Genomic DNA, 24286 nt, shown 5'->3' with positions numbered 1-24286 from the left:
CAAACAGTAACATGACCACATGGCTTATCTGCCTCTGCATAGCTGTTGCTACCTCACTGTCTGACTTTCTGATAGAAAAATGCGCAAAACCTTTAAAAGGGCTGGGGAAAAAAAAAAACAAACTGTGACCCGGGTTGCATGATTCGGGTCTGGGACCCCATGCAGTCACGGGCGAATAAACGCCTCAGAATGTCTCCAGTCCTTTTCTATCCCAGCTCCCTCCTCCCCTAAAAGTAGAGAGAGAGGAAGAAGGAATGAGTCTGCCGTAGAAGAGACAGGGTTGGGGTGGGGTGTGGTGGGGGTTGTGGAAGGGAGACTGGGACCGTTGGTGGTGGAAAATGCACACTGGCGGAGGGATGGTGGTCGATCATTGCATGACTGAAACGCAATCATGAAAGCTTTGTAACTGTAGCTCATGGTGATTCTATAAAAAATAAATATTTTTTTTAAAAAATGTCTCTAGTTCTCTGAGTCTCGGAATCGGCAACCCCCCATAACACCAGGAGAAACCAGAGGTGGCTGCCTATGATCCTGTATCCTCAGGTACCCCTCTGTTGATCCAGACGATTACGCTCTTTCTGAAGCATGAACATGAATGTGCTCCTCGTCTGCTAAATGTCCTCTAAGGGCGCCTGCCCCCCATGTGTCCCGGTGGCCGCCGTCTTCCAGAATCCAATGATAAGCCCACGTATGGAGGAGCAGTGGCAAACCCCAGGCCTCATGGGGTGGAGGTGGAGCCAGTCCCTCTTGTCCCCCCACCCCATGGGACTCTGAGATGACGCCCACCAAATGCTTCCAGCTACTACTTAAGCCCCATAACGGTTGTAATTCAGAGACACAAAAGAATCTCGGAACTGAGCAGCTCACTGCAGAGTTCTCTCCAGACCCTAATTATTAAAATTTTAGAACTTTAGGAGAGCATGGCCACTCTCTCGGCTGCAGGACATCATATGCTATTTATAACAAGCAATACCACATAAATCATCTAGCATTGCCTCTTTGGAAGGTTTGAGTGGTGGTGGGAAAATTCCAAATAACAATGGTGAGACTGGTGTCAAAATAATGAATGGAATCAAAGTACGGAGAGAGTATTGTGGAAATTGTCTGCCACACAGGCAGGAAAAAGGTTGGGAAGGGAGCAGACACTGGGGACCTTAGTGGAGGAAAATGTGCACTGGTAAAAGGTTGGGTGTTTGATCATTGTTTGACCAAAACTCAAACATTAAAGCATTGTAACTCTATCTCAAGGTGACTCAATAAAAAAGAAATCATCATCATCATCATCATCATCATCATCATCCCGTTGATCATCGAATTTGTCAAGCATTCTAAGTAACTTCTCCATTTGTCCTAGCCATGCTCAAATCCCCTCTCTGCACGTTCAGATGAGCCTCACTCATGAAGGAACCGGCAGAGGAACCCAGGTGTGTGGACCCTGGGGCTGAGACCTCCAAGCCTGCTTGGATCAGGACTGGGCCTGTTCCGCCAAGATTCACCATATTCCGGTAGCTAAGAGTTCACACCCAGGGACTGCCCCCCGCACCATGTAATCCCACCAACCGCCAACATCCAGAGACTATAAAACCAAGCTCTCAGAAGACATCTTATGGCCTAGTTCTCCCTCTGGGATAGCCTGGCAAGAAACCAAGTTTCCTGCCCACATGAGAGAGCCTCGCAAACTCCCCATGGCATATTCATATGCCAAAACCAGTAACAATGATGGGTCTCATTCCCCTGACCCTCAAAGAGCCTCCAATGCTGCATCATTGGAAAGGACAAGTAAAGAGAGTCTTCTACAATAAAAAAGAAAACCAATGGGGCTGGAGTGATAGCACAGCGGGTAGAGTGTTTGCCTTGCACGCAGCCGACCCGGGTTCGAATCCCAGCATCCCATATGGTCCCCTGAGCACCGCCAGGGGTGATTCCTGAGTGCATGAGCCAGGAGTGACCTCTGTGCATCGCCGGGTGTGACCCAAAAAGCAAAAATAATAATAATAATAATAATAATAATAATAATAATAATAATAATAAAAAATCCTCTAAAGTGTGCCAGAGAGATAGTATAGCGGTTAGGGAGCTTGCCTTGATGTCTGCTTTGACCCCTGGCAGTACAAGGGGTTCCCCCACGCACCACCAGGGATCACTCAAGAGCACAGATCCAGGAATAGCCCCCCATGTTCATCCCCAATACCTTTGCCCCTCTGTCCCAATGAGATTGGACCAAAAAGTGGTCAGTAATCTAAAGCAGAATCCACCCATTGCTTCTCCTTAATCAATCAGATGTTGAGTCCTGGACAGCAGGCCCACGAGCAAGGTGCAGTAAGTAGTCCAGTAAGAGGAGGGGAAACTTGGGCCAGCATGATAGTACAGCGGGGAGAGTATTTCCCTTGCACGCAGCTGACCCGGATTCAATCCCCGGCATCCCATAGGGTTCCCCAAGCACCGCCAAGTGTCATTCCTGAGTGCAGAGCCAGGAGCAACCCCTGAGCATCACTGAGTGTGACCCAAAAAAGAAAAAAAAAGTGGAGGGTAAACTCTAGGCAGAAATGTCCTCAGAAGAAGAGAGAGCTAAGCTGCCCCAGTCAGAACCCCATTCCAACTACACACAGCCTTCTGGGACGGCTGGCATGAGACAAAGCTGCATCTGGGAATCTAAATGAGGCCAGAAGTTAATGTCAGTTCGTCCACACCACACCGTGCGACCAGCCATTCCCAAGCAGCCGTTTATTTGTGGCTCATGGTTCCATGTGTCTAGTCAGTCTTTCTGGCTTGATTTGACTCACCTAGAGCTGGAGAATTACTACAGCCTCATTCCTGGCCGTGGGCCCCATCTCGACTGGAAAAGTACGAATGCCTTAGCCTTGTCTGTCTCATTCTCCTCCAGGCACTTCACCTGGCATCCCGAGGTGTTGAGGTAGAAAGAGAAAGGGCCAGCTCCAATGTGTTCACACTGCTAAAATTTAGGCACTACTGTTTACAATACTGTTAATGACCGGGTTTCATGCATGACACAATTCAACACCACAGACTCCCCTAGAGTGTCCACTATTTTCCCAGTGTCCCCAGCCCTGTATCACCATGGTAAACTTTCTACTGAAGACCATTTCTCCATTTCTGTGTTTTGAGGTATTTGTTATACCTCATTTTCTTCTTTCTTTTTTTTCTTTTTTTTTTTTTTTTGCTTTTTGGGTCACACCTGGCGATGCACAGGGGTTACTCTTTGCTCATGCACTCAGGAATCACTCCTGGCGGTACTCAGGTGACCATATTGGATGCTGGGAATCGAACCCAGGTCAGCCGTGTGCAAGGCAAATGCCCTACCCGCTGTGCTATCGCTCCAGCCCCTCATTTTCTTCTCTCATTCTTTCTTTCTTTCTTTCTTTCTTTCTTTCTTTCTTTCTTTCTTTCTTTCTTTCTTTCTTTCTTTCTTTCTTTCTTTCTTTCTTTCTTTCTTTCTTTCTCACACCTGAAGATGCTCAGGGGTTACTTCTGACTCTGCACTCAGAAATCCCTTCTGGTGGTGCTCAGGGGAGCCACATGGGATGCCAGGAATCAAACTCCGGTCAATTGTGTATGAGGCACTCTACCCACTGTACTATCACTTCAGCCCCACCTCTACTGTCTATGTGCCACATATGAGTGTGATCATTCTGTGTCTGCCGCTCTTCTTCTGACTCACTTCACTCAGCCTGAAACTCTCCAGATCCATCCACACAGCCTCAAATTGCATGATTCCATGTTTTTCTCAGCCAAGTAGTATTCCATTGTGTACATGGACCAGTTTCTCTAAGTCCCTTCTCGTCCCATGTTTTCTAATATCTCCTTGGGTCACACATCCAAACCAGCTCCGAGGGATGCAGAAAAAGGCCCTGCCTCCTCCTACACGGGACTGTCATCTTGCTGAGGGCGGGTAGAGAGACGATGGGGACATTTGAGAGCACTATTCTAGAGTCTCTTGGAAAATCTCCACATAGGAGGGGAAGCAATCCTGCTTCTACCAAGACTCCTCTATGCCTCCTAAGGAGTAAGTCCTGAGCGCAGCCAGCTGTGGTCCAAAAATAAACCCCAAAAGTTCTCCACCATCCCCTCTGCCCACTCAAGCCCCATCCCCTCGGCTCACCTCCCCCTCTGCATCTTTCCACTGCAGTCACATTGCAGCCCCGCCAGCGTGGCCGCCCCTGGGCCATGCGTCACTCTCCTCACTAGAGCTTCTTCTCTCTGATGTGCTCTTGGCTCCGTCCCCGTCTCCTTCCGAGCTTGGCTCACCCGCCTCCATTCCAGACCTCTCTGCGTCTCCTCACCTGCGACCCCACAGCATGTGTGTGAGCACGGGATGCTTCTAGCCCTGGTGTCCTCTCCTGCTTAGCACACCGCCTCATCTTCTTCACTCCAACTGCCCTTGTCTTGACTGTCCGCCTCTACCATGAGACTCTTGGCCTGTTCCCTGTTCCCCTGCCGTGTCCCAGAGCCCCTCTGGCACATGGACTCACCCCACACTGGCTGAGATGCTGAATATTGAAGGCGCAGGCACCCGGAGACTCCACCCCTGCTGACCCATCCAGTAATGGGGTCCCTGGCACACACCAGGGCCACTCGCTTATCTCAGCTTCTCCTCCTGGCCATGTCCCTTCCTCCTCACCACACCCCCAGCTCGAAAAAACTCTTGCATGCCACTCACCACCAGATTAGCTTCTTCCCACACAGCTTCCTGGAGTCCTGGCTGTCTCTCCTGCTGCTTTGGGGGTCCAGTATTCACCGTCTTGGAGGCTGGACTGATAGCACAGTGGGCATTTGCCTTATTGCGGCCGACCTGGATTCAATTCCCAGTACCCCATATGGTTCCACGATCACCACCAGGAGTAATTCCTGAGCGCAGAGCCAGAAGTAACCCCTGAGCATCACTAGGTGTGACCCAAAAAGAAAAAAAAAATTCTTGTTCTTGGCACAGTGAATAATACCTTGCAGGCACCTCACCTAGCAGGCACTCCATCTAGTGGGTATTCCCTGAGCAGATGCTCTGTTGGTGTCCAGTAAATGGGTGGAGGCATGGCCAGGTCCCAGGGCGCTGAAGCTTCAGGGGATTTGGCTGAAAGAACAGTCTAGGGAAGGCTGTACCTGTTCAGTGTGACACCGGTGACACCACCAGGAACCTGGAGAAGCAGCTCGCAGCCCGCAGGGCCCCCGAGGAAATGGCTGTCTTTAAAAGGTGCATATGTGGCTGGGTTAGGGCACAGGCCTAGAGGCCCCTAGCCTGGGCTCGTTGCAGCCACTATTGGCCCCTGAGCATCGTTGGGTGTCTCCTGGGGGCCCCCAAAACTGCCAGATGACCCAGTATCCTCAACACTGCAGGTAAGAGAACACCCTTCGGTCCTTGTCTCAACCTCTGGCCTGGTTGGCAGAGACACACCGCTGGGGCCCTCCTGTCCCCTGAGCACTGCTCTGAAGGCAAAGAAAAAAAATCAAGACAACAGCAGACACTATTTTCCTGGATGACGTGTCTCTGGGAGGGACTGCGAGGTCCCGGCTGGGATGAACCAGACACCGGAGGCATTCTGTGGAGACCAGCATCCCACGGCCCCCCCCACACCCTGGCTTCATTCATCTCCTCACGCCCACCTCCGCCCTGGCTAACGTGCTTGCTTTTTAAAACTCAGGGGAAGGACTGGGGAGATGGCCAAAGGGCTGAGCCACAGATTCCGCCTCCCGCACCACGTGAGAAAAACCCAGGTACCACAGCGGGAGTGGCCCCCAGGCACCACCAGGTGTGGCCCCAAAGTCAACAAAAGAACACTTTGTTTAAATAAAAACTCCGATGCTGAAAGTCCTGATCTTCACCTCACACTGCGCTCACTGTTTGCTTGCAGTTCTCATGCTTTATCCGTCCAACCACCTCCGGGAGAGAGGTAGCTATTCAGCCCATTTTCTAGATGAGTCTGTAAGAAGGAGGCAGATTAAGAGGTTTCTGCAGCTCACCCCTCCCCTATCTGGAGCTCATGCTCAAAGTGAGGTGAGTGACAGGGTCTGGAGGGAGAATAGAGCAGGTAAGGCGTTTGCAACCCAGGTTCGATCCCCACCATCCTAAATGGTCCCCTGAGCACCACCGGGAATGATTCCTGATTACTGAGCCAGGAGGAACCTTCTGGGCACTGCCAGGTGTGCCCGGACCAAAAACGAAAAAAACAAACAAAACAAAACAAAAAAAGCGAGATGACGGGGTTGACAGATGATCAAGTGCCAACTCCTTGAAAAGTTGCCTCATCCAGGCAACTGAAACTGAAACATCCATTTCAGTTTCCAAACGTCACAAAAAGGAAATTCTTCAAGCTGAGAATCGAAACTAAATGTAGAGCTTGGCTGGGGGCCAAGCCCTATTAAGGTGGCCCCAGGCCTCCCATGTCATCTCAGTGGCCCTCAGTGGCCCTGCCACCAGAGACGGGCTCCACGCGGGGGATCCTGGACCGGTCAGCACCCCCCCCTCACTTCCTACTAGCCCTTTATCCCACAGAGCCAGCCCTGGGAAAGCACCACAGGAACCGCCTTAAAAAAGGGGTGTATGCCTGCAGCCAGGTAGGTGTGTGGCCATCTATCTGTCCAGCAGCCAGGCTCTTAGGACAGACATGGCCCTGGCCCCGGAGCTGTACGAGACCCCAGCGTCCAGTCTGGACACCTTCGTGGCACACTGGGTGCAGCCAACCCAGGAGTGGAAGGAGAGGGTACTGGAGGTCGGAGGCGCGGTGGAGAAGTTCCTTCGGGAGGAGCACTTCCAGCGGGAGCACGGGTTGGACCAGGAGGTGCGGATGCTGAAGGTGGTCAAGGTAAATCCGTCCCCCCCACCCCCCGCCGCCATCCCCGGCCAGTGCTAGGACCCAGGCCGGGCCATGGAGGCTGGCGCCCTCTTGCCCCGTTAACCCTCCCCTCTTCTGCCCTCGGATCCCATCCGCTTGCACGGCTCCTTGCCTTGCCGCCAGCCTCGGAGCGAGCAGAATGAACCCACGAAGGAAGCTAATTATAGCCTCGCTGCTCTGTGTGTGTGTGTGTGTGTGTGTGTGTGTGTGTGTGTGTGTGTGTCCTTCTTGAATCTACAGCCTGCGGTGAGGGACGAAGCTCTTCCCTTGTGACAGATGAAAGAAGGGAGGCGCGGGGACTTAGGAGGGCATATCAAGCCAGCTGCAATGCCGTTGGTCTCCGGGGGATTCTGGTGGGAGCAGAGCAGCTGAAGAGTAGCAGTTGGGGGGCACTGGGGTGCAGCCTGGCTATCAGAGAAGGGAGTTGTTAGTTTGGCGGTTCTGCTTTGGAGACATATCTGGCAATATATTCAGGGGCTATTCCTGACTCTGCACTCAGGAATTACTCCTGGTGGTACTCAGAGGACTGTATGGGATGCCAGGGATCAAACCCGGGTCAGCCGCCTGCAAGGCAAGCGCACTACCCACTGTGCCACATCGCCAGCCCCTGGTAAGGGAGTTATTGTTGAGTTTGCTTCAATCGTTTTACTGCGAGGGTTGGAGGAGGGCCTTGTCTTTTGCCGGAGATTTTAGTGATCAACTTCCTTGGTGTCTAGAACATACTATCAAGAGGTTTAGGAGAGGAAAATGTGCCCATTTCCCTTCTGGGCTCTCACTCATCGGGCAATGGTTTTCTTCAGCACTCGCTTTTCTGGCTTTATCATTCTTTACTATGGGACACGTTGGAGTTTGGGTTTTCTAGAAGCTCAGAGAGGTGGAGTGACTTGCTCATGGTCGCACAGCTCCTGGTGGAGCTGGGATGGCCTATCTGGCCCCAGAAACAGGGCTTCGGGCCACCCCACTCAGTCCTCCACACCCCCCCAGCCCTTTCTACAACTGCTTCATGTCCTAACTGGAATCAAAACTCAAGCAGGTCAGAGTGAGAGGCCCAAGACTCCACAGTCTCAATCTCACTCAAAGGTTAAGGAAGGACAGAGCGCTAGTACAGCAGGTCGGGTGCTAGCCCTGCATGTGGTCGACCCGGGGTCGATCCCTGGCATCCCATAGGGTCCTGTGAGTACTTTCAGAAGAGATCCCCGAGGGCAGAGCCAGGAGCAGCCCCTGAGCATCGTCAGATGTGACCCCAAAACCAAAGAAAATCAAAAGAAAAAAATATGCCGGAAACTGAGGCACAGAAGGGCCGAAAGACACGGGTGTCACAGCGAGTGTGGCAGAGAGGCAAGAGAATGAGCCACCACCCAGTGCTCTAGCCCCCAACCAGGGGAAGGCACCCGAGGGAAGGACCCAGAAGCCCCGAGACCAGTTTCCTTCCCTCCTAAACTCCCAGGCCCACGTCTGGCACCAGAAGCCACAGGCGTCAGCAGTGGGAAGCCACTTGCTGACATCGGACAGTTTGGGCTGGACTCTCGGCTTCTCCCTTCCTGCCTGTGACACAGGCTTCGGCGAGCAGCTCCCGGACTACTGTGATCTAGTCACAGGTCTTCTCACCTGTGACTGTACCTTCCCCCCGCACCTCTCCCTCCTCCGGCAAACAGAACATGCGGGCAGAACGCTCCGAGCACAGGGCTGGCAGAAACAAAAAGTAGAGCAAGGCCCTAGATGCTGACCACCACCCCCACCTTCCTTCCGGGTCTGGGGTGCCAGGCTGAGTCGGGTGACCCTACTAGACCACCCAGCCGCACACCCTGAAGATAACGCTGATGGTATGAGACAGATCCGAACAGAATAAGCTTTGGTGGCCCAGAGGGGTGTCGAGCCAACATTGAAATTCTGCCCTCGGAGCTAGAGGGAAAAGGAGAGGGGTTCAGGTTCTTCCCTGGCACGCTGTGGGCCCTGGTTCAATCCTGGCACAGCATAAAGTCCCCGAAGCACCACCAGAGTCACTTCTCCCCTATAATAGACTCAAGACGCAAGGCCCAGAGCGAGGGCCTGTGACTCCACGGGGAAAAGGGCGGCCTTGTATCCTAAGACTTTGCTCCACTTCCCACAAGGGAAAGATAAAAGGCAAAATAGTTGACCGAGAGCAGCAGCCAATGGGGAATCATGTTGTTCGGACTATAACCCTCCCCCACCATCGCCAAAACTAAAATTCTCCCGGAGTCCACACTCAAAATGTCCCCATTGGGGCTGGAGCGATAGCACAGCGGGTAGGGCGTTTGCCTTGCACGCGGCCGACCCGGGTTCTAATCCCAGCATCCCATATGGTTCCCTGAGCACTGCCAGGGGTAATTCCTGAGTGAAGAGCCAGGAGTAACCCCTGTGCATTGCCGGGTGTGACCCAAAAACCAAAAATAAAACAAAAAAAATATCCCCATTGATGAACGAAGCCGTTTCTAGAAGGTTCCTTCCTCGGTGCCAGATCTTATCATTGGGGAAGGAGAGGGAAGGACAGAAACGCTGAGTCCAGGGGTGGGGGTGGGTGGAGAGGGCCTCGGAGGGAGGGGCAGAGGCCGACCCCGCCTTGGGAGCACACCCTGCCAGCAGAACTGGGTCACGGGACAGAAAGGGCTGGAAGTACCCCACCCCGTGACTGCCCTTCAGTTGGCCAGGACGGCACTGAGTTCCCAGCACCCCATGAACACCCCCCACCTGGCCCCAGTGTTCTCGTCTGCACTTACGGGCTACTACTAATTCTCCCAGGACCGACCCCCACTGGTAGCGTGAGGACTGACTTCCATTGCACATTGCGTGGGTCCAGGCCACGGGTGCCACGTGATCGAGTGCCAGTTCTAGGCTGCATTCGAAACAGTGAGCCGGGGCTCCCCACCCCCCAATCAGCTGTCACCTGGGCAGGGAGGAAGAGGGAGGGGAAGAGAGAAGTGAGTCTTCGTTCCCCCAGAGGTCAGGAAGACTAAAAATCTCAAAACACTAAAAAGAAAATTTCAATATAGTCTACTTCTGGTTCTCTCTGTTCAAGATGGGGCGGGGGGGGGGAGGGCTACTGAATTCCCCTCCCCCAGCTAGAAAAAGGAAAAGGAAGGGTGGGGGCTGGAGAGATACACAGCCGAGGGCATTTGCCTGGCATGTGGCCAACCCGAGTTCAAGCCCCGGCACCCCAGAGGGTTCCCCGAGCACTGGGAGTGATCCCTGAGCACAGAGCCAGGAGTAAGCCCTGAGCATTGCTGGGTGTGGACCCCCCAAAAGAAGAAGAATTAAAAAAGAGCCTCGGACGGAGGGGTACCACGTGACGGGTTCTGTGTTCGGCAGGTGGGCTCCCTGGGGAACGGCACGGGGCCCCGCGGCTGCACCGAGGTGGAGCTGGTGGTGTTCCCGAGCTGTTTCCACAGCTTCCGGGAGGGAGCCAGTCTCCACCACGCCGTCCTGCAGCTGATTCGGAGAAGGGCCTGGCGCTCGCGAGACCTGCTGGCCTTGGGGCTGGAGAACGCCAGCGTGGTCCAGGGAGTCCCCGACACTCTCATCTTCACCTTCTGGTCCTGGAGGATGCAGGAAGCCATCACTGTCAGCATCGTGCCAGCCTACAAGGCCCTGGGTAAGGGGCGGCCGCCCGCACCGCTCCCACGCCTCACCCTCCCCACACATTCGCCCTGGGGTTGGGGGGCCCCCCGGGCTGATTTGCCTCTGGCCATGGACACGAGACTCTGCAATTTACCGAGGAATCAGCCAGATCAGGTGCAGTGGCTCGGGCTCTTGCCCAGCATTCTGCGGACCCAGGTACATGCCCTGAGCACTGCCAGGAGTAATCTCCGAGTGCAGAGCCAGGAGCAACCCTAGAGCTTCAAAGGACATGGCCCGAACCCACTTCTTTCCAGTAAGATAAAACAGACAGGAAGGGAAGATCGGGGCGTCGAGAGAAGACAAGAGTCTGAGAAATAGATTAGCCCGAGTTGGATTTTCCTGGAGACAAGCAGGGGGAGGCCAAGGGTTCAAGCGTGGGCTATGAGGTCTGTTTTCTTTGGAGGAGAAATGGCAGCGAGCGAGCTGGTCTCTCCCTCCAGGCTCCCCAGCCCTTGGGGCTTCCTAAGCCCCCCTCCCCAACTTGCTCCCTCTCTCCCCAGGACCTTCGGTCGCCAACGCTCAGCCTCTACCTCCTGCCATCTATGACGATCTGATTAAGGCCAAGGGCAACCCTGGGCATTTCTCTCCATCCTTCTGCGAGCTGCAGAGAAACTTCGTGAAGCATCGGCCCACCAAGCTGAAGAGCCTCGTGCGGCTGGTGAAACACTGGTACCTGCAGGTGAGGGGACAGCGGGGACGGGGGGAGCTGGAGGAAGGAAAGGGACAGGAAGGCAGAGGCTGTTGTCAGCTTAGCGAGCTGAGAGGCAGGGGTGGAGGGAGGGAGGGAGAGAGCGAGAGCGAGAGAGAGAGAGAGAGAGAGAGAGAGAGAGAGAGAGAGAGAGAGAGAGAGAGAGAGAGAGAGAGAGAGAGAACGCTGGTCTTAGGAGCTGTCAGGTTCAGAAGATAGTTGGTGGTGGAGGAAGAGGACAGAAAAGAGAACAATTAAGATGTATTATATTCAACTGGGCTGGAGCGATGGCACCGAGGGCAGGGCGTTTGCCTCGCACACAGCCAACCTGGATTCGATTCCCAGCATCCCATATGGTCCCCCTGAGCACCGCCAGGAGTGATTCCCGAGTGCAGAGTCAGGAGTAACCCCTGTGCATCGCCGGGTGTGACCCAAAAAGCAAAAAAAAAAAAAAAGAAGAAAACAATTAAGATGCATTATATTCAACTGGGCTGGAGCAATAGCACAGCGGGTAGGGCATTTGCCTTGCACACGGTCAACCCAGGTTCGGTTCCCAACATCCCGTATGGTTCCCTGAACACCGCCAGGGGTAATTCCTGAGTGCAGAGCCAGGAGGAACCCCTGTGCATTTCTAGGTGCGACCCCCAAAAAAAAAAAAAAAAAAGAAAGGAAGACTCAGAAAGAAACACAGAAGTTAGAAAGGAAAAAAAAAAAAACACAGTAAAAGTCCAAGATTTTAGAATGACTAGAAAACCTGAAAGGAAATAATAAGGGGGGAAAAATAAGAAAATCACAAAAGTTTGCAGTTTGTCTGGCTTTAGTGATGCTTTTTGGTTTTTGTTTTTTTTTTTGTGGGAGAGGGCTTTTTTTTTTTTTTTTTTTGGTTTCGTTCCGTTTTGGAGAGTGCAGTGTTTGGACTGCACATGGGGGCCAGATATGGTGCTGGGGATCAAGTCCAGGTTGGCCGCCTGCCAAGCAAGCCCCCTCCCCCAGCACGCACACCCGTCAGCCCCAAGGTTTGGTTCCGTTGTTTTAGGTGCCGGTGAGCAAACCCAGGACCTCACACATGCAAGGTACAAGCTCCATCCCGGGCTCTAGCCCCAACTAGTTTGGTAAGAAAAGAGCAATTGGGGTTGATCAAATGGGTTGATCACATCAACCCAAGTTGTGATATATCTTCAGACATTAGCGTTGTGGAGCTAAAACGAAGCTGTTTGTATCGGAGAGTCAGTCCCAGAAAACGCTCAAAAGTTGGGTGCATCAGAGAAGTAGAACTAGAACATCAGAGTTCTAGAAGTAGTAGTAGAAAGTTCTAGAAGAAGTAGAAGTAGAACATCAGAGAAGCAAAAGAGGCATGGGTGGGCTGGCTCGGTTTGCTTGTTTACTGCGTTGCTAGGGGTCTTGCTTGGTTCCAGTGTGGAAAGAGGTCTCTTCCTGTGACAATACGCAACTTCCCGTGTATGTCCACATTCCTCCTGTGACAATACGCAACTCCCTGTGTATGTCCACAAACAATGATCTCAGTTTTATTTCTGTCACCCGGCCCCCTTGTGTTCAAGTCTTTGCCCCAAAATGAGAATTTGGCTTTCTAGGACTTTAGAATTATAGGACTTCAAGGACCATTTTTCCCCAAAAAAAAATAGTGTTATTAATTTGTTATTTTATCGGACAAGGTTTTATTCTCAGAGGATGTGTTGGTCAATAAATACCCAAGGATAATAAACAACACGGGGTGTATGATGCGCAAACCTTCGGGTCCCTGTTGGTGAAGAGGTTCTGGTTCTGTTTCCAAGGCTCGGGAAAAGCCTTGATACAGTCATTTATGTCCATTGTTCCGCATTTAAGGCTTTCATCCGTTGACCTGCTGGGATGGGAGCACGGACCAGGCAGTGCGGCTCCGCTAGGTTATATGTGAACTATGCAACTGACACTGGAGAAATCCAGGGATGCTCATGGCCTGCCCCTAAGTGCATCCTTCTTACTACGTGTGATGCTGGGCTTTCACAAATCTGGTGACATGTCGGCCAGCTTCCGGGACGGTCTTTCTAAGCACCCTTTCCACATTTGAAGATCTGCCCTTGATTTTCATTTTTTTTTAAATTTTAACCAATGAACTGTTGTATGTGTATGGGAGGGGTATGCTTTCTTGTTTTGGTTTGTTTTTTGTTTTGGGGGTCACACCCGGCAGTACCCAGGGCTGACTCCTAGCTCTGTGCTCAAGCATCATTCCTGAGGGACCAGAAGTGCCATAGGAGATGCTGGGGGTCCGACCCAGGTAGTCTGCATGCAAGGCAAGCGCCCTGCCCGCTGTACTGTTGCTCCGGCCCCTGGGGCAGGGGTTGTTTTGGGGGGGGGGGACAGGTTCGTTTGTTTGTTTTTTTCTATTTTGAAGGCTTTAACCCAGTGTTATTCCAGGAACATGGTGGAACTCATTCCAATTTGACTGAGATTTCGATATAACTTTTTAGGTTTGTTTTTTCTGGAAGATGCCAGTTGAAGCACACAATTCCAAGGCTTTAAATGTGTTCACACTTGGGGGCTGGAGTGATAGCACAGCGGGTAGGGTGTTTGCCTTGCATGCGGCCGACCCGGGTTCAATTCCCAGCATCCCATAGGGTCCCCCGAGCACTGCCAGGAGTAATTCCTGAGTGCAGAGCTGGAGTAACACCTGTGCATTGCCGGGTGTGACCCAAAAAAAAAAAAGGTAAATGCGTTCACACTTGGGCCAGAGAATTAGCACTGGGGTGAAGGTGTTTGCCAGTTCAACCCCTGACCCCACCTATTGCCTCTGAGAACCTGCAGGTGTGGCTGCCAACCCAATAAATACACTAACAGTGTATAACAATCACCACTGTTTGAAGGAACTTAGTCATCACCATATATAGAAACTTTGTACCTAGCAAACACTGGTTCCACCCTCACCACCACCCCCAGACCCCATCCCAATCTCTGGCAACCAGCATTCCACATTTTATCTCTAGGAATTTGCATATTTTCTGTCCTCTACTTAAGTGGAGTCACAATGTTGCAGATGAGGAGAGGGGGGAGAGGGGGTGTAAAGCTTAGGGGCAAGAGAGTGGAGGGGGAGTCCTGAGCGGTAATACAGTATGTGGTCCACCCATGTTCGATCCCCATTATCCCATATGGTCCCAGAGCACTACCAGTAATAATTCCTGAGTGCAGAGCCAGGAGTAAGCCCTGAACATCTCTGGGTGTGTCCCAATAAAAGAAGAGAGAGAGAGAGAGAGAGAGGAGGGTGGTGCCAGATTAGTCCACAGAAAATTGTCAACAGAATTCGAGACTAGACATTTGCAAAGAAGCACCAGTTTTGGGGCCGGAGCGATAGTCCAGCGGATAGAGCGTTTGCCTTGCATGCGGCCGACCCAGGTTCAATCCCCAGCATCCCATATGGTCCCCCAAGCACCACCAAGAATAGTTCCTGAGCGCAGAGGCAGGAGTGCTGGCTGAACATTGCTGGGTGTGACACAAAAGAGCAAAAAAGAAGCACCAGTTTTTAGAGACTAACCACAGGAAGAATTCCCAAATAGGAGAAGGCATCAAAGAGTGCCATGGGATGGCTGTTGTCTTGGGCTTTTACAGGTTCTCCTCACAGGAGCACGAATTGGGACTACGGCTGTATGAGTAATGATGCTCTCGGTCCTCTTTGAAGCTTATGAAATTAGATAAGATTGAGAAGGATGATGGCTAAAGCCTCCTGGCTCCAGGATGCAGCTCCAGGCATATTTTGTGAGCTAAGTGCTTTGGAAGCTGCAGGCTGTACCCGTGGCTCACAGACCTTGGAGACTGTTTTCTGGCTGAGGAAGATTGTTGACTCCCTCCCAGCCTTGGCCCGCAAAGAACTGTAAACACCAACGCTGACCCTGAGGAGTCATTTGCAGACTGCACTGGATTGTAAGGTAGCAAGGGATTGCGGTCTTGAAGGTGGTTTAAGATGGAGTGTCTCCTGCTAGAGAAAATGGAGGAAATCTCTTTCGACAATAGCATTTGTCCTTTGGGTCTTATTCACGTCACCCTAATTCTTACTTGTGGGGTTATTGTACCTAAATTGAATGAGACATCTGGCAGGAAAGCAAATGTGCTTAGAAATCTGATTAATTGTTAATAGATGGACTTACCCAGTTTATTCTGGTAGTTTGAATTTATTTTTTTTTAATTTTATCACCATGTGGAAAGTTACAAAGTTCTCAGGTTTATGTCTCAGTTATACGGTATTCAAACACCATCCCTTCACCAGTGCCCATATTCCACCACCAAAATCCCCAGTATACCCCCCGCCCCCGCCCCACACCCCAAGTGTATAACTGATGAATTTCACTTCATTTTCTCTTTACCTTGATTACGTTCCATATTTCAACACAAAACTCACTATTGTTGTGGAAGTTATACCCCCAAACAAGATAGCCCTACTAAGGAAGCATTTGATAGTTTTCCATTAAAAGATTGTATGTTTTCACGTTTTAGAAAAGGTCGCGCGGATGTGTCCCAGTCCCGAATCCCGGAGCCGTGTTAGTTGCTGCTCAGTATCGCCAGGGCTCCATCTGGAGAAGGTGTGCTGGCTGCACCTCCTCCGTCCGGCTCCCCGGTGTTGTTGGCCCCAATTCGGGTCCGGAGCATTTTCCGGGCCGCATTGCTGACCAGAATGCCTGGCCGCTTCTCTGTTGAATGTGGCAAGATGGCGCCGAGGGTGGGTCGAGGGCGTGACTTCCGGCGGCCGTGACCACTTGGAGTTTGAGCTGGCACCGCCCCACTCCAGTGCACCCCCGAGGCTCGGATGTGTCCCAGTCCCGAATAGTAGTTTGAATTTATTATAAACATTAAACAGTCTTGTGAAAGGAATTTCACAAGGGAAACTTTGAGAATGTTTAATCATCTTCTTCATAGTTTTATAAGCAATTCCAATTAATTTTATTTGAAGACTTGTTTGACATTATCTTTGAGGTTTGTTTGTTTGTTTGCCTTTTGGGTCACTACCGGCGATGCTCAGGGGTTACTCCTGGCTCTGCACTCAGGAATTACTCCTGGAGGTGCTCAGGGATGCTGGGAATCGAACCCGGGTCGGCCACATGCAAGGCAAATGCCCTACCTGCTGTGCTATCACTCCAGCCCCAATCTTTGAGTTTTTTAGGTTGTTAGGAGTTGTACAATAATTTTTATTCTTGAGTAAGGTATCATTTAAAGACTGTTTAATATTACTTTGAACAAGTATAGCCTTATAATGAGGTAGGAGCTAGATCAAATAGAAAATATCCTACATCAAAAGAAGTATATAAACCAGTATGATTAGTTCTCACTTTGATGATCTTTGGTTAAGCAATCAACTTTTTATGAGTTCCTCTCCTAGGGAGGGTCAGGAGAAATGTTGATTCCATTTCCTTTGGTGGTGATAAAAATTTCCAATAATACAGTAGAAGAAGAAAATAAGCTTGCAGATCAATCATACTGTCATCAGACTATTCTTTTCTAAAATGACCTGAGACAGGTGGTCAGTGTTTTTCCAGAAATCAAATAGTTGAAAGTTGGATGAAAATGATCACTTCCTAATCGCATATTAGAAAGGTTCTTGAGAAGAAGAAACTGGTGTCCATGAAGATGCCTTCTTTTTTTTTTTTTTTTTTTTGCTTTTTGGGTCACACCCGGCGATGCACAGGGGTTACTCCTGGTTCTACACTCAGGAATTAGTCCTGGCGGTGCTCAGGGGACCATATGGGATGCTGGGATTCAAACCCAGGTCGGCCGCATGCAAGGCAAACGCCCTACCTGCTGTGCTATCGCTCCAGCCCCCATGAAGATGCCTTCTTTTGGGGCTGGAGCGATAGCACAGCAGGTAGGGCATTTGCCTTGCATGCGGCTGACCCGGGTTCGAATCCCAGCATCCCATATGGTCCCCTGAACACCACCAGGAGTTAATTCCTGAGCACATGAGCCAGGAGTAACCCCTGTGCATCGCCGGGTGTAACCCAAAAAGACAAAAAATTTGAAAAATAAGATGCCTCCTTTCAGCAGCAACAGAAATATAGAAAAGCCAACTCAAAGTGTATTAAACTATAAAGAAAATTACCAGGCCCTGTGCAAAGACCCCTCCCAGAAAGAAGAAGCTTCACACACTACTCAGAGAAGGATCTGACTCGGTTTCTCTCCCCTTCCCTCTTCTATATGTCAGCTTGATCCTCAGACAGGATTCCTGCAAAGTAGTAAAATGGTCACAACTGCTCCTACCCTGCCCAAGAGAAGAATTGACTTTTTTCTTTTTTTTTTAATGTTTGTTCCTTTACTTACCTTTAGCACAGAGTTCTCTTTTTTCTCAATATTGGATTACATTTAATATTCATACACCAATCCCAGCACTATTACACCTTCCCACCACCATATTTCGAATGTTTCTATCCCAAACTCTAAACCCTGCCCCAAAGCAGAACCTAAATAATTTATTTTGTATTATTTGTTATGAATAATCCACTACAAATGATCCAAAAGAGGTGTTGTTGTTTTCTTTTGTTTTTCGCTTTTTGGGTCACACCTAGCAATGCACAGGGGTTAGTCCTGGCTCTGCACTCAGGAATTACTCCTGATGGTGCTCAGGGGACCCTATGGGATTGTGAGAATCGAACCCAGGTCGGCCACGTGCAAGGCAAACGTCCTATCCACTGTACTATCGCTCCAGCCCCCAAAAGAGGTTTCTTAGAGGGAAGTGTGTGAAGATTGTTGTATTTCACCCAGGACCAGTAAGCCCTTCTATAAGATATTAGTAACATGTTGTTAAAGGTTGAGACTAGGAGCTGGAGTGTTAGCACAGCGGGGAGGGCGTTTGCCTTGCATGTGGCCGACCCGGGTTCAATTCCCAGCATCCCATATGGTCCCCTGAGCACCACCAGGGATGATTCCTGAGTGCAGAGCCAGGAGTAAACCCTGTGCATTGCCAGGTGTGACCCAAAAAGAAAGAAAAAAAAAGGTTGAGACTTATGTACATATATATGTATGTATACATATATATCTGTATAAGTATATTTCGCCCTAATATTGGGTTCCTTCTACTTTAAACCCCATCAAATGTAATGTGCTACCTTTGGTATATTAGTGGTGTAAAGTATGAGATGTCACATGGCCGCAAATGCAGGAATAGACTCACTCATGGGTGAGGCTCATCCAGGCATGTGGAGAGTGGCCATGAGCAGGGTGGCGGTGAGTTCTGGAGGTTTTCGGCTGCTGGGGCTGGCTCCGTTGGGGCAGGGAGGGGTCACACCCGCCCCCCCCCAAGGTGCCCCAAATGGAACAGCCTGGCACAGGGTCTGGAGGCATGTCTATGGCATGTCGCTTTATGCCCTCTTCCGAGAGATTTATTGTTGAGTCCTGACTTTGCTTCTTTCAACCACTAAACAAAAGTGCTAGATTTTCCTTGGTTCGGCCAACTTAGATCACAGGAATCTTTTTATTTTCCGTTACACCTGGTGATGCACAGGGGTTACTCCTGGCTCTTCACTCAGGAATTACCCCTGACAGTGTTCAGGGGACCATATGGGATGCTGGGAATTGAACCTGGGTCGGTTGCATGCAAGGCAAATGCCCTACCCACTGTGCCTTTTCTTTTTCATCACACCTGGCGATGCACAGGGGTTACTCCTGGCTCTCCACTCAGCAATTCCCTCTGGCGATGCTCAGAGGACCTTATGGGATGCTGGGAATTGAACCTGAGTCAGTTACATGCAAGGCAAATGCCCTACCTGCTGTGCAATCGCTCCAGCCCCCACATGACTTTCTTAAACCTGTTACTTGGGAAAGGGACCAGCTTTACGCTGATGGGCCTGTCCAGGCAGGACCCACACTGGGGGTGAGATGAGGCCCCATGTAAACCACACACTAGGGTGGTAGCTCCTCAATACAGCCGTGGGCTTTGCATGTGTGAAGCTCTGGCTATGAACGCTTGCGTCAATAAAAAAAATAATAAAACACTTAAGAAGCCTCATTTCCATCCAAATATGTAGGTGCCAGACATAGTGAAGGATGCAGTGCCACCATAGGGCTAACCCCCCATGTGGACACCCCCCCCAGAACCTCGGGTATTTCCTATCCTGTGAGTCTCTTTTCCTGCCCACTCCCAATTTAGCTTACAGTCCTTATGGGGGAGAAAAGCCTCCTTAGAGGCACCTGTGCTGCCCTTCTTAGAGGCACATGTGCTGCTTGTGCCCCTGTGGTCCTCGTGATGCCCGAGCACAGGTATCACCCCATGCCCCCTCTTCAGTGCATGTTCGTATCTTCATTTTTTAACACTGGGCTGTGGACGGGGAGAGACCTGCGTTCCCTCCTGATCCTGTTACTCTCTCTTTCTCTCTTTCCTTCCCCTACCTCAAAACTTGTAAGTAAAGGGCTGGAGCGATAGCACAGCGGGGAGGGCGATTGCCTTGCACACTGCCAACCCGAGCTTGATTCCCAGCATCCCATATGGTCCCCTGAGCACCGCCAGGAGTAATTCCTGAGTGCAGAGCAAGGTGTGACCCAAAAAGCAAACAAACAAACAAACAAACAAACTTGCAAGTAAAATCTGTTTTGCCTTCACTGCTTAAAAAAATAATAATAGGGGCCGGAGCGATAGCTTGATTCCCAGCATCCCATATGGTCCCCCAAGCACCGCCAGGAGTAGTTCCTGAGTGCAAAGCCAGGAGTAACCCCTGAGCATCGCTGGGTGTGACCCAAAAAGCAAAAAAATAATAATAATAATAATAATAATAATTCTTAGAAACCCACTGGACTGCGCTTAGAAGAATCCCATCTGTGTACGACTGGGATGCCTCTTTATACCTACACTCCAGAAGGGTTTTGTTGTTGTTGGGGGGGGTTGGTTCAGTTTGTGGGGGGCCACACCTGGTGATGCTCAGGGTTGACTCCTGGCTGGCTCTGCACTAAGAAATTCACTCTCGGTGGTGCTTGGGGGACCGTTATCAGATGTCGGGGTTGGAGCCCGGGCCAGCCACATGCAAGGCAAACGCCCTGCCTGCTGGACTATCGCTCCGGCCCGCTGAGTTAGGTCCAGAAGTTAGGTCGGTGGAAAACTCCCTGGATGGGCCCAGTGGGAAACGGGAACCAACATGGGGGCCAGAAGAGAGACCCGGCATAAGCCCCAGGGCCAGTAGGTGGCAGCACCCGGATCCTGGGTGTTTGCCTCTAGCCAGACTCATCCTGAACCACAACCTGGGGCTCTCCCGTCTCTTGCACAGTACGTGAAAGCCAGGTCCCCGAGGGCCCTGCTGCCCCCGCTCTATGCCCTGGAGCTGCTGACCATCTACGCCTGGGAGATGGGTGCTGAGGAGGAGAGTTTCCCGCTGCACGAAGGCCTGGCCACGGTGATGGAGCTGCTTCAGGACTACCAGTTCCTCTGCATCTACTGGACCAAGTTCTACTCCCTGGATGACCCCATCTTCGGGGACTTTGTCCGGAAGAAACTCAAAGGGGAGAGGTACGGGCCCAAAGGCGATGCACCGGGAGAGAGAATTCAGGACAAGGGGCGGGGGGTGCGGCTGGGGGAGATGCTAAGGCCGTAAAGGCACTGCCAGTCACAGACTCACGATGTTGACACCTGAGTCACCTCGTCCCAGAAGCAACTGGGGCTTAGACACGGGAAGGCTGGTCCCCGTCCTTCTGGCCACCACACCCCTGCCCCAGCCTCTTGCCCTCAGAGGCCAGGGCTGGGCCGTGGAGAGACAGTCCCAGTGCGTGGAGTCTGTCCTCTTCTCCAGGGAGCCCCCAATCCTCACGGATAGAACACAGCGAGGACCGCCGAGAGGCTGGAAGATATTATACAGGCGAACAGCCAATGGCCCCTGGAATGTGGACAGAGGCTCTGAGCAGCGCCCTGTCCCCCTCCCCGGGGCACTCATCCTTTCCCAGGAGGCTGGACCGCCCTTCTGCCAACACCTGTAGCTCTTTACCTGGAGCCTCCTCTTCCAGCAGTCCTCCTGATTTACTCCAGCTTCCACCCAATGGCCCATGAGCTTTGGCAGTGAACACCCGGCCCCTCACATTTCCAGCAAAGGACTCGCGGGGTCACGGCTTTTCCCCTGCTTCCCCAAGCCACTCCATCCCGTGGTAACCCCCTTGGCCCCGGGCCCATGCTGACCTCCCAGACCTGTTCCCGTCACTCACTGGCCGACCCTGTCATTGGTAATTCCGGGTACTCCCTCCCAAATAAGCCACTTGCACTTGAACTCTTATCCTAGGGTCTGCTGCAGGGAAGAAGCCAGCCTGATGACTTCTGACATTAGACGCTCAGGGTCACGTGTGTGGTTGTCTCCGGGATGTTTCCGTGTTTATGAGTCCCCCTTTCGAGTCTTGGATTTTTTTTCTTTTTGGGTCACACCCAGCAGTGCTCAGGGGTTACTCCTGGCTCTGCACTCAGGAATGACTCCTGGCGGTGCTCAGGGGACCCTATGGGATGCTGGGAATCGAACCCAGGTCGGCCGCGTGCAAGGCAAGTGCCCTACCCTGCTGTGCTATGGCTCCAGCCCCTTGGGTGTCCTTTTCACAAGGACTGAAACCCCAGTATCCTTCCGGGAGTGGAGGACTGAGGGCCCAGGGAGACGGTAAAGGGCTGAAGGGCTTAAGCTCTTGTAGGAGGGCAACCCCAGTTCAGTCCCCAGCACCACCCCTGAGCATCACTGGGAGTGACCCCTGAGCACAGAGGCAGAAGTAGCTCCTGAGCACTGCCATGTAGAGCTGGGGATCCCACAGAATTTTTTATTTGTTTTTTGAGGGGGGGCAGACCTAGCAATGTTCCATGCCCGGTACCACACGAGGATTGTGGCATCTGTTCTCATGAGACCCCCCCACTTGCAGGGCTGGATATTGACTCTTGAACCACCCCCCAGTTTCTTTCAAAGAGGACCTCTAAGACTCTCACTGGGGTCCCCCGAGCTGCACCAGGAGTGATCCCTGAGTGCAGTCAGGAGTAAGCCCTGAGCACCGCCGGATGTGACCCAACACACAAAAATAGAAAAATAAAATAAAACTGGCTTCTTCAGGCCAGGAAGATGGTTCAAAGGAATTCTTTCACATGGGAGGCCTCTGGGTTCGAATCCCAGTGCCACCTGGTTCTTCAAGTTCCTCTGGGCATGGCACCCTCCAGAAATAATAATAATGATAATGATAAAATGATTTGCAGCGTTTTAAGTCCAATGCCTCGATACATGGCAATCGTTGTTGGTGGTGGTGGTGGTGGTCACGTTACTATTCCCCAAAGCAGCTCAGCAGCGCCAGCCTTGGTCACGGCTGCACAAACGTCTGAGTGTCTGAGCTTCCCTGCGGGGCTGGGCGTTGGCTCTTGAACCAGCCCCCAGTTTCTTGCAAAGAGGACCTCCGGGACTCTCTCCAGAGGAGGAATTATGGGAGACAGACCCAGTCCACCTGCCAGTTGCGGGCATGGACAAGCCCAGGCTCTGAACAGAGTGACCACTCAGGGTCCTGAAAAGAAGATTCTTTTTTTTTAATTATTTAAATTTATTTATTTTTTAATTAGTGAGTCACAGTGAGGGTACAGTTACATATTCACACATTTTCATGCTTGTTTTTCCCTCATGCAAGGTTTGAGAGCCCATCCCTCCACCAGTGTCCATTCTCCACAGTATCCCTCCCAACCCCCCCAGTCCCATCCCCCCCACCCCATCCCGCCTCTGTGGTGGGGTATTCCAATTTGATCTCTCTCTCTCCTTTTGGGTGTTGTGGTTTGCAATAGGGGTATTGAGTGGCCATCCTGTTCAGTCTCTAGTCTACTTTCAGCACGCATCTCCCTTCCGAAGATTCTTTTTTTTTTTTCTTTTTGGGTCACACCCAGCGATGCTCAGGGGTTACTCCTGGCTTTGCACTCAGGAATTACTCCTGGCGGTGCTTGGGGGACCATATGGGATGCCGGGGATCGAACCTGGGTCGGCCGCGTGCAAGGCAAACGCCCTACCCGCTGTGCTATCGCTCCGGCCCCCTTCCGAAGATTCTTGAGAAGGTTTTTCTCTCTGGCTTTCGTGCCTCCCAACCAGAGAGAGCACCCGGACCCCCTCTCCCTGTGTTTCAGGCCCATCATCCTGGACCCCGCGGACCCCACCCACAATGTGGCTGAAGGCTATAGGTGGGACATCGTGGCTCATCGAGCCAGCCACTGCCTGAAACAGGACTGTTGCTATGACGACAAGGACTACCCCGTTCCCAGCTGGAACGTGAAGGTAAAGGCACCAGCTGAGTCTGTGGTTCTATATCTGTTCCCCCCACAGCCAATACAGCTTTTAGAATCAGAGGGGTGCTCAGGAGCGACCCCTGGCGGTGCTCAGGGGCCCATAGGTGATGCTGGGGACTGGGGCTCCAGCTGGGGCCAGCAGCACGCAAGTCAAACGCCTTTCCTCCTGTACTATCCCTCCAGCCCTAGAAAATTTGCAACTCGGCTGCACCAGCCAGCGGCTCCATTAACTCGGGGAAGACTCAGACCGTTGCCCTTCAGGTCCCTTCTACTCAAGTGCTCGTTCTCCTCTTCTTGTTCCCATAACCCACTGGAGAATCCATTCTGGCCCTCATCCCTCTTTTCACGAGCCCAGTAAAGCTAAGTTAGCCAACCACATTAGATCCCCACTTGACTTGTTTGGGGCTGGGTGGGATGGACACAAAGGGGGCAATATATGGGTAAAGAAATCCGGCACAGTTAGGGAAGAGCCATAGTATAGCAAGTTGGGCGTTTGCTTTGCACACGGCCAACCCAGGTTCAATCCCCAGCATCCCATATGGTCCCACGAACACCGCCAGGAGTGATTCCAGAGTGCAGAGCCAGGAGTAACCCCTGAGCACCATTAGGTGTGACCGAAAAAGCCAAAAAGGAAAAAAGGAAAAGAAATCTTGCACAGATCTGATCCTTAAGGAGCCACACTCACCCCCGCCCAGATTTTATCGTGAAGCAAATCCATGGAACAGTCTCATGCAAAACTGCTAGAATTACCAGAGAAGATACTTACCAACTGAAAATGCTGAATAATATTATAGCCTTATAATAATATTATCATTTAAATTATAACAATAATCATTACATTGTAATAACTATCATATAAAGTATACTGCTATGATAATATTATTA

The 24286-nt window shown here is 51.5% G+C and overlaps 1 protein-coding gene across 1 annotated transcript; it reads left to right on the top strand.

Moving 5' to 3' along the window:
- Nucleotides 1-6617: 6617 nt before the first annotated feature.
- On the top strand, nt 6618-23287 carry LOC101544279 (2'-5'-oligoadenylate synthase-like protein). Its single transcript, XM_055147379.1, has 4 exons — nt 6618-6815; nt 10173-10455; nt 10982-11160; nt 23243-23287. The coding sequence occupies exons 1-4, from the start codon at nt 6618-6620 to the stop codon at nt 23285-23287; spliced, it is 705 nt and encodes a 234-aa protein (XP_055003354.1).
- Nucleotides 23288-24286: the final 999 nt, after the last annotated feature.

Source organism: Sorex araneus, chromosome 9 (assembly GCF_027595985.1).
Source record: "Sorex araneus isolate mSorAra2 chromosome 9, mSorAra2.pri, whole genome shotgun sequence".
Classification (NCBI taxonomy): Eukaryota; Metazoa; Chordata; class Mammalia; order Eulipotyphla; family Soricidae; genus Sorex; species Sorex araneus.
This window is presented reverse-complemented; position numbering and strand designations above follow the sequence as displayed.

What these genes read in the sequence shown, in the direction of transcription:
- LOC101544279 (XM_055147379.1), top strand. Translation starts at nt 6,618, where the DNA reads ATGGCCCTGGCCCCGGAGCTGTACGAGACCCCAGCGTCCAGTCTGGAC. An exon ending in GCCAGCCTACAAGGCCCTGG is followed by an intron (nt 10,456 to 10,981) that starts GTAAGGGGCGGC and finishes CTCTCTCCCCAG; the next exon opens with GACCTTCGGTCGCCAACGCT. An exon ending in TGAAACACTGGTACCTGCAG is followed by an intron (nt 11,161 to 23,242) that starts GTGAGGGGACAG and finishes CCTGTGTTTCAG; the next exon opens with GCCCATCATCCTGGACCCCG.